The 16,386-nt window shown below is 35.8% G+C and overlaps 1 protein-coding gene across 6 annotated transcripts in view; it reads right to left on the bottom strand.

Annotated features, from left to right (window-relative positions):
* LOC127418138 (misshapen-like kinase 1) overlaps positions 1-16,386 on the bottom strand; it is a 144,623-nt gene that overhangs the window by 59,692 nt on the left and 68,545 nt on the right. For all 6 annotated transcript variants that reach the window (XM_051658535.1, XM_051658541.1, XM_051658538.1 and 3 more), the window contains 9 exons: positions 11,807-11,868; positions 10,571-10,647; positions 10,361-10,431; positions 10,140-10,225; positions 7,235-7,325; positions 4,294-4,437; positions 3,089-3,206; positions 2,843-2,998; positions 2,510-2,653 (listed from right to left, as the gene is read on the bottom strand). In XM_051658535.1, coding sequence (XP_051514495.1) covers positions 2,510-2,653; positions 2,843-2,998; positions 3,089-3,206; positions 4,294-4,437; positions 7,235-7,325; positions 10,140-10,225; positions 10,361-10,431; positions 10,571-10,647; positions 11,807-11,868 — 949 coding nt within the window. The remainder of the gene's footprint in view (positions 1-2,509; positions 2,654-2,842; positions 2,999-3,088; positions 3,207-4,293; positions 4,438-7,234; positions 7,326-10,139; positions 10,226-10,360; positions 10,432-10,570; positions 10,648-11,806; positions 11,869-16,386) is intronic.

The following is a 16,386-nucleotide window of genomic DNA, read 5'->3' as shown; positions in this document are numbered from 1 at the left end:
ATACAAATAGCTGAAAACAGGTGTTTTTTTTTTTTATTTTGAAAAGGGTCAGTTAGACGTGTGATGCAATGATTTCATTTGATGGACACTCACTGTAAATAAAATTAAAGCTACATTATTCACACCAATAAATATGAAAGTCACTGCAACAGATATCTGTGAAGTTGAGCAGATACTGCCAGTGAAAGATACAACAGCCGCTTATGAAAAAATAAATAAAACCTTTGCACAATTAGACATACAGACATCAACACTCGGCGTACAAAACTCATCAGTGGTGACAATCAACAAACTCATTTTTAGATCCATGCCGCAATGCATGCTGGGTGCTATTGTTGAGTTGTGTACTATGCAAACACCCATAATGCATTGCGGCATAAATCTGAAATTGAGGTTGTTGATTGTCATCATTGATGAGTTTTGTATGCTGAGTCTTGATGTCTGTGTGTATCATTGACAGCATATAAATTATCTTTAAGAGACAGTTTCTGGTCATCTTATTGCAGCATTGAATTCACCCTTTTTATTTACGTTTTTCCAAAGTATTTCTGAAATTTTAAGATTTTATTTTTAATGATGAGATCTCACTTAAATATACCAGCTAACATCCAGGAGGATCTTCTCTATCATAGTGTTTTACACTTGAACAGCACAACACTGCTCTGCATATAATCAAGTTTCAGGTATCTAACCAAAGAGAACAATAATCACCAAATTAAACAACAATATGACATCAGCAAAACTAAATAGAGACTAACCTCTATTAATTCTCAGTAAATAAGTTTTGCAGACATAAAAAAACAAACATCCTCACTCAACATATTGAAAGATTGTTGTCTAATAACATATTTTATTTGCAGTCGATGTACATCTAATGTTGTGTGGCTGTAAGACAGATTTAATTGTTGTGGTGTGTGCTGGTTTGTTCTCTTGTTTTCTTGTTGTTTCTCTTTCCTTCAGTAGATTCTGCTTGTTAACATCAGGTGTCATCACTAATGATCAATCATCACTCAGAGAGTGTATCTACTTTATTTATTTATCTGCTGTAGATTCAACACTGCTTCAGTGTTAGTTTTTAACACTGTGAGAACCATATAAACACCAGGAGTGTTCATTTAACACTGGGGATTTTGATGTGCACTTGCCCATCCTTTACCTGTTACAGTTATAAATTGATTGGTAATAATACTCAGAGCAATATGGTTCATTATTACATAGCTATCTGGAATAATATTTCTTCAGGTCAAATATTTTTTTATAATAAGCCTTAAATTGTATAATTGACGGTTATCCAAAGGCAACTGGTTTCCTACATAGCATTGCTAGTTTCATACCTCTCATATCTTTTCATGTCTTTTTCTCCTCACATAATAAAATAATTTCTCCTCAAATACATTCTTCATTTCCTTTTATTTATTTATTTGGAAAGTAGCCATGTCATAGTTTTCCACTCACAACTGCAAAGCCCTGCAAAGGGTGGTGCGAACTGCCAGACACATCATCGGAGGTGAGCTTCCCTCCCTCCAGGACATATATACCGGCCGGTGTGTGAAAAAAGCTCGGAGGATTTTCAGAGACTCCAGCCACCCGAGCCATGGGCTGTTCTCACTGCTACCATCAAGCAGGCGGTATCGCAGCATCAGGACCCGCACCAGCTGACTTCATGACAGCTTCTTCCCCCAAGCAATCAGACTTTTGAACTCTTGATCTCTCACGATCAAAATACATCAGCACTGCACTTTATTAATCTTATTATCTCACACTGGACTGTCATAAATTATATTCTCTTAACAACACACTGGCAACTGACTATCAACCGACAGCCTGAATGTCAATACAGTACAATACAACCTACTGTATATTTTATATATACTATATATACTATTTTTATTGTATAATGTGTATTCTATATTGTGTGTATTGTATACTGTACATTGTGTATTATTCTTTGTATATTGTGTTTGTGTAATTATGTGTATATTAGATTTTAAATTGTGTTGTGTAAATCTGATGTTTATTGTAAATTGGTATATGTCTCATCTCTGTCACGACTGCTATGTTGCTCGGAACTGCACCCAAGAATTTCACACACTATTGCACTTGTGTATATGGTTGTGTGACAATAAAAGTGATTTGATTTGATTAAAAGGGAAAATCTGCTTTGGGGTCTGTTGAAGTTTTGTTTGCAATAATGACTGGCTGACTGTACATTATCCCTTACTTAGCGTAACTGTAGGCAGTTTACAGTTTGCATGGACATTATTTATATTTGCATTGATACCGAATTCAGTTGATATTTTATATTCATTTGGCTATTTTACAATGGCTTTGGACGTGGCTCAATCCAATGTCAAAACTACACATTTATACATTGTTTTTCAGTTAATCATATGGTAATTCTTCTAGAATTCTTCTTCTTTTTTTACTCATAAATGTTAAAAGATATATATTTTTGCCAGTATAAATCTAAGAATAATCCCTGTTGTAATACAGTGTATTTTATGTGTACCTGATATGGTAATGAGTACATTGAGTCCCTCCAGCACATCCATCTGTTGAAAGCGTCTGCGGCTGATGAGAGAGTAAACTTTACCCTGACCACTGCGGTCCAGCAGCCACAGACCACTCTCTGTGCCCACCAACAAATTCACACCTACACACACAGACACACACACGCATGAACAATTGTTACAGTTAAGGACACAACACCACTGTTAAATAGCAGATCATAAAAAAACTGCTTTTCAATGGAAAACTGCTTTAAAATGACTCAAAATGAATATTGGTTGACTGCTGTCTCATTCCGGGCCTTCAGTTTTTAAGAGTTATATAGGAGTCTTACCCCACAGACTAGCACACAACACTTCAGTATTGAATTTTTTCTTGTATTTGCGAATCTCTGGTGCATCACTCTGAGGCCGGATGTTAGTGGGGTTAACGTTCACAACTGAACCCTTCCTGTGTGGCTCTCTCCTGCACGGGTCACACCTCACATTCACTGTAGCACACACAGAGAAAGAGAGAGAGAGAGGTTTATATGTGAGATGTGTGTAGAGTGCTTATGTCAGAGTCAGAGATTTGGACTCACGTTGACCGTATCCTTGTGGACTCTGAGGTGGAGAGATCTGCAGCAATCGAGGGTCGATAAACGATGAAAATGATGAAGAGGAAGATGTGCTTTTTCCTGCCTGATTATTCAGCAGTTTCTGTAAACACACAATAACACAAGCATTCAGGAATGATGGAATGATAGATAGTACATTTTTATGTAATAACAAATTAATCATATCTCAGTAGAACAATCAAAAACATAATACATAATTAACCATAATTTTGTGACATATATTTTAGACTTGAATATTTGGGACTTATGAATGTTTGGTAAGTGTTAAAGGAATGTTCCGGGTTCAATACAAGTTCAGCTCAATCGACAGCATTTGTGGCATAATAATGATTACCACAAACATTTATTTGACTCATCCCTCGATCAAAAATCGAGGTTCCAGTGAGGCACTTACAAAGGAAGTGAATGTGGCCAATTTTTGAAGGTTTAAAAGCAGAAATGTGAAGCTTATAATTTTATAAATGCACTTACATTAATTCTGCTGTTAAAACTCAAGTATTATTTCAGCTGTAAAGTTGTTCAAATCATAATTTTTACAATCATTTTAGGATTTTAGGGTTTGTTGACATTACAGTACATTGTCATGGCAACAAAGTTGTAAAATTAGATATAACTTTACACTGAAAGTTAGTACCTTATTTTATCACATTAACATCTTGTGGCTATACTTTTGAAACTGTGAGTATTTTCAAGTTTACAGATTGGCCCTATTCACTTCCATTGTAAGTGCCTTACTGTGACCTTGATTTTTTGCTTTTTTTTAAAGAACAAAAGGAACAAGTAAAAATACATTTTTGCAGTAATCAACATTATGCCATGCTGTCAAATGAGCTTAACTTGTCTTGAACATGGAACATTCCTTTAAGAATCACTGTATGGGTGATATAGTTGCCCAGGAGCTTTCCTTATTAGTTTATATTTAAATTCCAATTGGCTTATAAACAGTCTCACATCTGTGCAAACTTTATAAAGGGCCAATGTGTGACACAAGCTTGAACAGAGGCAGATGAGTTTAACATCTCCCTCTAGTGGAAACTGCCCCAATATCACTGAACATTACATATTTCATGATATTGCATCTACTGCTTGAAATTATAAGAAACAGTTTTTGAACAAAGCTTGGACACTGTGTAGTGAGTGCAGATGTGTTGCTGTAATTGCAGACATACATCCAGTGAGTTTTGAGTGTTGGGTTGGTGGTAGGTGAGTTGATATATGGGGCTTTTGTGCAGGAGGTCAGGAAGGTGATAACCGTCACTGGTTTGTGATGCTGCAGGTCTCTGATGAACATTATGTGTTACTTTTGCTGCACTCTGGTGGACAAACATGGAAAACTAGTTAAAAAAAAAAAAAAAAATAATCACCCTGCAACCACTATCTTTTTCAGTTGTTTGTGATATCTGGATAAGCATTTTAAAAGTCATTTTGATTCAGACTAATTTGCTAATAAATAATTTAGAGAGCAATCTGTGAATCAGTATGACCGTTTCACTGAAAAGAACTGACTCAAAAGAACAATTCGCTCATAAATCAGGCATAATTGAGCACCCTCAATTTTCATTCTGCTGGAAAGATGTGCCGTTTGGCTTTCACAACACAGATCAAGAAAGTGAAGACATTTTTTTTAATTTGTATTAATCTTTTATCAATTTTGGTCAAGTTTCATATGCATACAGTAAGTGCAGTGCTTGAAGTGGAAGAAAAAATGTGCAGGTACTCTCCTTGTTAGTATTAAACTTGATTTAATAAAATATAATATACTCTGAGGCGCAGTCGCAGTTTTTGTCTACAACATATGTTTATTTGAAAATAAGTAAACAAACTTGGGGTTTTATAAACTGAACTGGGGCCAAACTTCTTCCGTATTTATCTTACCTAACACCTTTATTGTAACTAACATGTTAACATGAAAAACAAAACTGTTAATAATATGTGTTTATTTACATTAAAATAGTATTTAATTACATTAAAAGAGGTATTTAAGAGACTCTGAGAAGTGGTGGTACGCAAGAAAAGCCTCCGGTACTCTGTAAACCAAATTAGAGAAGTGCAGGTACTGCATACCGGTGAGTACCCGCCCACTTCAAGCACTGCATAAGTGTACATTTTCCAATCATAAACCACATTTTAAGGTGTTTCTTAATGAATTTAAGCAATATTGTGAAATGTTTTCTGCATCTGAAAACAAAAAAGCTAGGAAAACACTTGTCTGTTGTGCTTTATTTAAGATTTTCAGTTATTTTTTAATTACTGTAGCTATTGTTCTATTTAATTTGTAATTTACTTTATTATAGTCCTTTCGCTTATCTTCATTTAATTTATTGTTATTGCTGTGATTTTTAATTGTATATATATATGTGTGTGTGTGTGTAAAAAAATATCGTATTGTATCGTACGATGCGACGCTCATGATTCAATACCATATTGTATCGTACGATATATAAACAAACACATTATAGTGTAATTAAAAACAAGCTGCGAAACAGTCTCCTCCACTGAGAGGCAGCGCTGAGCGCTCACAGGAAAACAGAGAAGCAGATCTACAGTACATAGGCAGCAAACGGCAAGTAGATTGTAGCGTTACAGCTTGTCGAATCTGCCAAACAATGGTGTCATATCCTGGCACTACAGTATATCAAACATGTTTTATTTACGTGGATTTGCGATGCAAAAACACAGCAGCAGCAAAGTTGTATCTCTCCCAGACGACACGGAGCATGACATTGAGCAAGATGCTCACAAGTAACAAAAACAAGTTTATTAAAAAAATCTGACAACGTAAGAAACCCGCGATTACATGAGCCTTATTATTCTCTGATTTTGACGTTGAAATGTAAACAGGTATGAGTACAACATTTGCGCATATGTTATAAGGAGGTAATAATAGCGGGAAAGTTAACATGCAACGTGAAACCAGGGAAAGAGGGCAAAAAAATTACACGTGCTGAACAGTTTTTGCTCAAGCCGTTAAATAATATTGGATTATGTACATATACCGTAAAACCAGAGGTCAGGTTCGTCTTGAGATTATTTTTTTCCACCACTAAACAATATTGAAAGGCGTTTTTCCTTGCTACAGTCACTTTAGCTTGCTCTCTGGGGGCTTTAATACATTAAGGCATGATTTTTTATAAAGCTTCTTTGAAACAATGTGTATTGTGAAAAGTGATATACAAATATATATGACTACAGTGTAGACAAACTTATTTTCTCAAAAAAACAAAACACATTCATATTATTAGTTCATATTAGTTTTTCTCATTACAATCAATCAAAATAAATGCAGTGTTGTTGTTTAAGTCATTTTATTATAGAGCTCTATGTTTTGTTGCCAATGTCAGACATTGTTGTGTCATTTATGATTGAAAATAAATTTATGTTGGATCCTTGAATAAGTTTGAGCTAAAAAATTTTGGACACTGTTTTTTTTTTGTTTTTTTTTTTGTTTCGTGAGGCTTTGCATTGTATCGTATCGTGAAATTTGTGTACTGTTACATGCCTATATATATATTTATTTATTTTTTATTGGATTTATATATATATATATATATATATATATATATATATATATATATATATATATATATATATATGTTGTATTTTTCTTTTTACCCCCTGGCTGTTGGACTTTGTACCAGTATGTTCAATAATTAAAAAAAAAACAAACAAAAAAACGAGACGGTTCTACTGACTGTCGAAGTTTACAGAGGATTACCGAGGACTTGCTGAGTGTTGAGACGTTGATGGCAGTAGTCGAATAAAACATTTATAAACCAAAAAAAATAAAAAATAAATCAGCCATCACTATAGTTTTACACCACGCAAAAATAATTTCAAAAATTTAAAATATATAGGTTTCCCGCCCTTTTTGACATGACAGGTGTTTTGGAACTGATGAAAATGAATATAGCACTCATCACTGGTGGAACTATGCTTCAATATCACAATACATAGTGTTGCATTGAAGCACTGAAGTGTCTTAGTTTGATTAAATGATCTTGAATGCTTCAATCCCTTGCTGAGAAGAAACATGCTGATGTGCTCGTTGTTCATTTTATCTGGTTACCTAAAACAAAAGCCTGATCACACTAAAGATGAAGATGACTTTACCTCCTGCTGTTTGAGATCGTGCTGAGGCTGAAGAACTATATCATGAGACTGTCCTCTGGACAACAAATGTCTCCCATTGCTCAATGGAGACCTGCAACAAACAAAATCAGATTCATAATCAGTAATAATGAATTATTGTATCATGATATACAGTGGTGTGAAAAAGTGTTTGCCCCCTTCCTGATTTCTTATTTTTTTGCATGTTTGTCACACTTAAATGTTTCAGATCATCAAACAAGTTTAAATATTAGTCAAAGATAACACTTGTAAACACAAAATGCAGTTTTTAAATGAAGGTTGTTATTATTAAGGGAAAACAAAATCCATACCTACATGGCCCTGTGTGAAAAAGTGTTTGCCCCACCTGTTAAAACATAACTTAACTGTGGTTTATCACACCTGAGTTCAATTTCTCTAGCCACACCCAGGCCTGATTACTGCCACGCCTGTTCTCAATCAAGAAATCACTTAAATAGGACCTGCCTGACAAAGTGAAGTAGACCAAAAGATCTTCAAAAGCTAGACATCATGCCGTGATCCAAAGAAATTCAGGAACAAATGAGAAAGAAAGTAATTGAGATCTATCAGTCTGGAAAAGGTTATAAAGCCATTTCTAAAGCTTTGGGACTCCAGAGAACCACTGTGAGAGCCATTATCCACAAATGGCGAAAACATGGAACAGTGGTGAACCTTCCCAGGAGTGGCCGGCCGACCAAAATTACCCCAAGAGCGCAGCGACGACTCATCCAAGAGGTCACAAAAGACCCCACAACAACATCCAAAGAACTGCAGGCCTCACTAGCCTCAGTTAAGGTCAGTATTCATGACTCCACCATAAGAAAGAGACTGGGCAAAAATGGCCTGCATGGCAGAGTTCCAAGACGAAAACCACTGCTGAGCAAAAAGAACATTAAGGCTCGTCTCATTTTTGCCAGAAAACATCTTGATGATCCCCAAGACTTTTGGGAAAATACTCTGTGGACTGACGAGACAAAAGTTGAACTTTTTGGAAGGTGTGTGTCCCATTACATCTGGCATAAAAGTAACACCGCATTTCAGAAAAAGAACATCATACCAACAGTAAAATATGGTGGTGGTAGTGTGATGGTCTGGGACTGTTTTGCTGCTTCAGGACCTGGAAGACTTGCTGTGATAAATGGAACCATGAATTCTGCTGTCTACCAAAAAATCTTGAAGGAGAATGTCCGGCCATCTGTTCGTGACCTCAAGCTGAAGCGAACTTGGGTTCTGCAGCAGGACAATGATCCAAAACACACCAACAAGTCCACCTCTGAATGGCTGAAGAAAAACAAAATGAAGACTTTGGAGTGGCCTAGTCAAAGTCCTGACCTGAATCCTATTGAGATGCTGTGGCATGACCTTAAAAAGCCAGTTCATGCTCAAAAACCCTCCAATGTGGCTGAATTACAACAATTCTGCAAAGATGAGCGGGCCAAAATTCCTCCACAGCGCTGTAAAAGACTCATTGCAAGTTATCGCAAATGCTTGATTGCAGTTGTTGCTGCTAAGGGTGGCCCAACCAGTTATTAGGTTTAGGGGGCAATCACTTTTTCACACAGGGCCATGTAGGTTTGGATTTTGTTTTCCCTTAATAATAACAACCTTCATTTAAAAACTGCATTTTGTGTTTACAAGTGTTATCTTTGACTAATATTTAAACTTGTTTGATGATCTGAAACATTTAAGTGTGACAAACATGCAAAAAAATAAGAAATCAGGAAGGGGGCAAACACTTTTTCACACCACTGTATAACAGTAAATCATTTTACTAATTTACATTATTTGTAAGGGTAAACAAAACAGAAGTCTAATAATTTTCTGTTTAGGCTCACAAATGTAATAAAAAGAATGACGAATTATGACTAAAAATTATATTGGAAATTGAAAAAATAAAAAATAAAACAAATAAAAATGAATTTAATAGAAGTATTGGTATTGACGATATTGGACTCGAAATTATTGGTATCGGATCAAAAAGAAAATATGTGGTATCGCCCATCCCTAATTTTAATGAAATTGAACCCAAAGTTGGGAAACAAAACATTTTAGAGCCTGAAAAGTTTTCAACCAGGTGTCTGCAGGGGTTTGTGAATATATTAGATGGACAGTGACAAGCAGACACTTCCCAAAGTAGTCCTGGTTCTGTTGAGCAAAGCTGGAATGTCTTTTCCAGGCTGCACTCCCAGGCAAGAACAGGACGAGGACTAGGTGGTTGATCACTAAGGATTTGCAAAACTACATACCTTCAAATCACACTACTCAGAGGGTTCCCTGAATTACTAGTCAACCAATCAGACACATTCTTCCCTTCAAGAAAAGCTATTGCCCATGCTGCAATTCTGCCCTCTACAATATACTAGTTACATCTAAAGTATCAGCAAAACCTGATATGGCTTTGCAGCAGAGAAATACTGTCAGAATGACATGATGTCAGCATCACACTGCCTCAGGGACTCCAACTTTTGGACTGTCATGTATTCATTGGTCAGTCTAGGTTCAGAGAATCCAACATGTTCACAACTTCTAAGAATGTGACCCATCTGTCAACATCCATCTGTCTCCTTACACGCTCATTTACATCATTTGATCTACCCATGATCACTTCAAAAACAGAGCCCGTTATTGCAGATTATTCTATAGGGACTGCACTCTCAGGTATCATACTGTAGCAGAGGGTTTGGCGAGGAATAATCCACTAGAGACTGGGTAGCGGAATTATTTTGCTTGTATTGTTGATAAAATAGTTCAAATACCTTTTCATAAGGCCTTTGAAATAGCTGATATACTTCCCATGAACTATACAGTGTTTAAAAAAAATCAAGGCCATATTTAAAGAAATTTCTACCACAACCGAGTTTTAGAGAGGTGAGAAAAGTGAGATCACCTGCTCTTCTCATCATCATCATCACTGGACGAAGAGTACTCTGCTAACTTCACTAACGGACTGAAATGAGACTTGATTCCAAAACCCTGAAACACACAAAATACACATGATTATTTTGATAATTATATATTTTTTGTGGAATATGCATTGTCACTCATTTAAATGAGACTCAATACTATATTTGTTCAAAGGGTTCAAAGAGAAACATACAGTAGGCCTACCTGGTTTTGTGGTGATGTTGGACTTTCAGAGTTTCTATTCCGTTGAGGTGGACTGTCCACCTCATGGTAACCTGCAAGAAGAAGAATGTCTATAAAACTAGACGTGCATGACTACATACAGGGATTTATACTTGAACAATGTATCTTATTCTGCTGTGATGCAGATTTCAATGAATAAAGGAAGTATAAAAACTCATTTGGCACTCATACCTGACTGACTGCTGCTGGTTGAGCTGCTGGAGTAAAACATATTGATACTGTTGTCCAGAGGAGACTGATGACCTCCACTTCATTTGTGAAGGAAATAAAGGAGAAAGCAAAGACACAAAATCAGATGTTCATCATCTAAAGAAAACAAGTAGGCTTCTGAATAACTTGGAGAAGACTAAGGAGTCTGACAGTAGACTCTAAAATTTAAGAGCCTAACTAAAAAAAATAAAAAAAATACAATTCTAATCTAAACTAATCAAATTCTAATTAAAGTAAATAAAAAAGTAAATAAAGTATACTTATAAAATAAAAAAAGAAAATAAAAAATGAAATAATAAAAAATAAATAAAAAATAAAAATAAAAAATATGATTAAAGTGATAGTTCACCCAAAAATGAAAATTCTCTCATCATTTACTCACCCTCATGCCATCCCAGATGTGTATGACTTTCTTTCTTCTGCAGAACACAAATGAAGATTTTTTGAAAAATGTCTCAGTTCTGTAGGTCCTTACAATGCAAGTGAATGGTGGCCAAAACTTTGAATCTCCAAAAAGCACAAAAAGGCAGCATAAAAGTAATCCATACAATTCCAGTGGTTAAATCCATACCTTCTGAAGCGATATGATAGGTGTGGGTGAGAAACCAATCAATATTCCAGTCCTTTTTTACTATAATTCTCCATCTTTGACCAGCCCAGTAGGTGGCGGTATGCATGAAGAATGTGAAATGCCAAAAAAAAAAGAAAAAAAAAAAAAGAAAAGAAGAATGTGGAAGAGAAACTGAAAGTGGAAATTTATAGTAAAAAAAAGAATTAAATATTGATCTGTTTCTACCCACACCCTTATGTTGCTTCTGAAGTTATGGATTTAACCACTAGAGTTGAGTGGATTACTTTTATGTGCTTTTTTTTAGCTTTAAAGTTTTGGATCCTGTTAACTTACATTGTATGGACCTACAGAACTGAGATATTCATCTAAAAATCTTCATTTGTGTTCTGCAGAAGAAAAAAAGACACACATCTGGGATGGCATGAGGGTGAGTAAATGATAAGATAATTTTCATTTTTGGGTTAACCATCCCTTTAATTAATTAGTTAATTAAATAAGTTATTTAATTAATTAAAGCGAATAAAAAAAAAAAATTAAGCAGGTTCTAATCTAATTCTAAGTCTAAGAGTAGTAAGTGTTACTTATGGTTCACGCATTTCAAACAGCACACAAGTGAATAAACTTACTTGGATCCAAATCTGCGATGGGTCAAGGGTTCTTTGAACTTTGAAGTTGTTCTTTCTGGAATCTTGAGAATAAATATTTAAGAAAATCATGAGTTTATGTCTCAATTTGTTTTCTGAGTGTTAACTTTAGAATATTTATATTCAAGGCATTTAGCAGATGCCAAAGAGTAGCTAAACATACAAAAGGTAGGTAACATATGTGTTTAATAGTATTCATAGTATACACATAGTTCATAGTATTCATCATCAATTGCTTTTGACCTACATTTCTGTTTCTGTGCCATGACTCGTTTTTCACTGTGGTTTTTAAAGTGCTGACCACATTTTTGTTGTGAATGCATGTATCACATTTAAGGAAGGAAGGCACCTCCCTTTGTAAGAGGAAGCCGTTTTGGCCACATTTTTAGCAGCCACCACCTATACAGAGCTTTCTGACACAGCACAAATATTTCTGAAACTCAATAAAACCCTGAACTTCCCTATAATGAAAACTGGAAAGGAAGATCTCAATATACAGTATGGAACCCAAATGCATGTATCTGCATTAGTAATAACAGTTTTATATGTTGCGAGAAGCATCTAAAGATCAGAACCACTGCAAGAACACAATTTAAAACAAAAAACAGTTTGAAAGTTACATTATTCAGTTTAAAACCATAAAAGCTAAAAATAAACTCAGCTGTTGCAAAATATTGCAAGCTTTCATTATTTTTAAAACGCACCCTGTGGTGATACCTAACAGCACACATGTATTGTCAAATATACTAGAATCAGCCCTTGCAGGGGAATTGGTATAAAACTGGTTGTGGAAAAACGGCATTTGTGCATAGATTTCTGAATGATCTCAACATTAGGAATGAATGGCTTAAATTTACTTAAATGAAGTCCTGAATGCTCGGCACATTTCTCTGTGGATTTTTTGAGAACCAATATGGCTTTGCAAATAAATTTATATTGAAAAAAGGAGCAAAACCAAACTATATTGGACATGGCAGTAATGCCGGTGAGTAAAAAAATTTTATTCTAATGTTTAATCTGTGTTTGTTGATATGTAAGGGATTGTACTGTATAGTCAGTTGTATTCATCGCAAAATAAACCATGACCACTCCAACACTGAGCAGTTCGTGCTTATTACACGGTTACTTAAAAAATACATAATTGCTCACGAAATATTGATTCGAGGTTGAATTATTTTATTAGAACATGTACCACAGAGTGCAATGAAAGACAATTGTGTAGTATACACTAGTTAGCTTGCCAGCTGCCTCAACTGTCTCATATTAGCCAGGATGTCCCTTAATTTGTCCAACATGAATGCGCCGTGATGCCCAATGTACCATATTTAAGCTGTGAGGTCAAGGACGATCCCCTCCTCTGGTCAGGCTTAACAATCATAGGGGACTCCCCACCCAACCAAACATCTTTTTTTTTTGTATTTACTCGGAATGTCATTAGTTTAAAGAAATACAGTATCTATATATCTATATATATATAGATACATATATAGTATATACATTAAATATATATATATATATATATATATGTGTGTGTGTATACAGTATATATAAATATATCCACACAGTGTATATATATGCAATATATACACTGATGAGCCAAAACATTATGACCACATATGATGCCTAATATGCTGTTGGTCCTCCGTGTGCCGCCAAAACAGCCCCGACCCGCCGAGGCATGGACTCTACAAGATCCCTGAAGGTGTCCTGTGGTATCTGGCACCAAAACATAGCACCAGATCCTTCAAGAGCTGTAAGTTGCGAGGTGGAGCCGCCATGGATCGGACTTGTTGGTCCAGCACATCCCACAGATGCTCATTCGGACTGAGATCTGGGGAATTAGGAGGCCAGGGCAACACCTTGAACTCTTCATCTTGTTCCTCAAACCATTCCTGAACAATGTGTGCAGTTTTGCAGGGTGCCTTATCCTGCTGAAAGAAGCCACTGCGATCAGGGAATACCATTGCCATGAAGGGGTGTACCTGGTCTGCAACAATGTTTAGGTAGGTGGCATGTGTCAAATTGATGTCCACATGAATGGCCGGACCCAGTGTTTCCCAGGAGAACATTGCCCAAAGAATCACACTCCCTTGTTGTTAACATTATCAACACTATTCACTTCACCTGTGAATGGTCATAATGTTTTGGCTCATATGTATGCATATATATATATATATATATATATATATATATATATATATATATATATATATATATATATATATATATATATATACACACACTACTGTTCAAAAGTTTGGGGTCACTTGCCTGAAATGTTTCTCATGATCTTAAAAACCTTTTGATCTGAAGGTGTATGTTTAAATGTTTGAAATTAGTTTTGTAGACAAAAATATAATTGTGCCACCATATTAATTTATTTAATTACAAAACTAAAATTTTATAAACAAAAAAAAAAAAACAACAAGTTTTGACTTGGACCAAATAATTAAGAAAAGCAGTCACTAAGTGCCCAACATAGATGGGAACTCCTTCAATACTGTTTTAAAAAGCATCCCAGGGTGATACCTCAAGAAGTTGGTTGAGAAAATGTCAAGAGTACATGTCTGCAAATTCTAGACAAAGGGTGACTACTTTGAAGATGCTAAAATATAACACAGTTTTGATTTATTTTTGGATTTTTTGTCACAACATAATTCCCATATTTCCATTTCTACTATTCCATAGTTGTGATGACTTTACTATTATTCTAAAATGTGAAAAAAATAAAGAATGAGTAAGTGACCCTAAACTTTTGAACGGCAGTGTTATAGATATATATATATATAGATAGACAGATTTAATTCAGACCCCTTCATTTTTTCCAATTTTTTTTTATCTTGCAGCCTTATGCTAAAATGCTTTAAAGTATTTTTTTTTTCATATCAATCTACACTCAATACCCCATAATGACAAAGCAAAAACCAGATTTTTGATAACTTAAAAAAAAAAAAAAAAAAAAAATTATTAAAAAGAAAAAAACTGAAATATGACATTGATATAAGTATTCAGACCCTTTGCTATGACACTTGAAATTTAGCTCAGGTGCATCCCATTTCTCTGGATCATCTTTGATGTTTCTACACTTTGATTGTCCACCTGTGGCAAATTCAATTGATTGGACATGATTTGGAAAGGCACACACCTGTCTTTATAAGGTCTTACAGCTGAAAATGCATATCAGAGCAAAAACCCAAGCCATGAGGTCAAAGGAACTGTCTGCAGAGATCAGAGACAGGATTGTGTGGAGGCACAGATCTGGGGAAGGCCACAACAAAATTGCGGCTGCACTGAAGGTTCCAAGAGCACAGTAGCCTCATAATTCTTTAATGGAAGAAGTCTGGAACAACCACAACTCTTCCTAAAGCTGAGCAATCGGGGGAGAAGGGCAGCTTCAAGTTCCTAGGTGTCCACATCACTGAGGAACTCACATGGTCCATCCACACTGAAGTCGTTGTGAAGAAGGCTCATCAGCGCCTCTTCTTCCTGAGACGGCTGAGGAAGTTTGGAATGAACCGCCACATCCTCACACGGTTCTACACCTGCACTGTAGAGAGCATCCTGACTGGCTGCATCTCCGCCTGGTACGGCAATAGCACCGCCCACAACCGCAAAGCACTGCAAAGGGTGGTGCGAACTGCCAGACACATCATCGGTGGTGAGATTCCCTCCCTCCAGGAAATATATACAAGGCGGTGTGTGAAAAAAGCTCGGAGGATCATCAGAGACTCCAGCCACCCGAGCCATGGGCTGTTCTCACTGCTACCATCAGGCAGGCGGTATCGCAGCATCAGGACCCGCACCAGCCGACTTCATGACAGCTTCTTCCCCCAAGCAATCAGACTTTTGAACTCTTGATCTCCCACGATCAAAATACATCAGCACCGCACTTTATTACCCTTACTCTTATATCTCACACCGGACTGTCATAAATTATATTATTATTATATTATATTCTCTCTTAACAACTATCAACCGACAGCCTGAATGTCAATACAGTACAATACTGTACATTCTATATATACTACCATATATACTTTTTTATATATTTTTATTTTTTATTTTTATTGAATAATGTGTATCTATATAGTGCGTATTGTATTCTGTACAGTGTATGTTATTATTTGTATATTGTTGAGTGTAATTATGTGTATATTAGATGTTTAAATTGTGTTGTGTTAATTTGATGTTATTGTAAACTGGTATATGTCTCATCACTGTCACGACTGCTATGTTGATCGGAACTGCACCCAAGAATTTCACACACCATTGCACTTGTGTATATGGCTGTGTGACAATAAAGTGATTTGATTTTTTTTTTTTTTGATTGATTTTTTTTTTTGTGGTAAGAGAGGTGACCAAGAACCCGATGGTCACTCTGGTTGAGCTCCAGAGATCATGTGTGGAGATGGGAGAAACTTGCAGAAGGACAACCATCACTGCAACACTCCACCGATCTGGGCTTTATGGCAGAGTAGCCAGATGGAAGCCTCTCTTCAGTGAAAGACACATGAAAGCCTGCTTGGAATTTGCAAAAAAGCACCTAAAGGACTCTCCAGAGC

This window comes from Myxocyprinus asiaticus, chromosome 27 (genome assembly GCF_019703515.2).
Source record: "Myxocyprinus asiaticus isolate MX2 ecotype Aquarium Trade chromosome 27, UBuf_Myxa_2, whole genome shotgun sequence".
Classification (NCBI taxonomy): domain Eukaryota; kingdom Metazoa; phylum Chordata; class Actinopteri; order Cypriniformes; family Catostomidae; genus Myxocyprinus; species Myxocyprinus asiaticus.
Note: the sequence above shows the minus strand (reverse complement) of the source record. Positions and strands in the feature narration are given on the sequence as shown.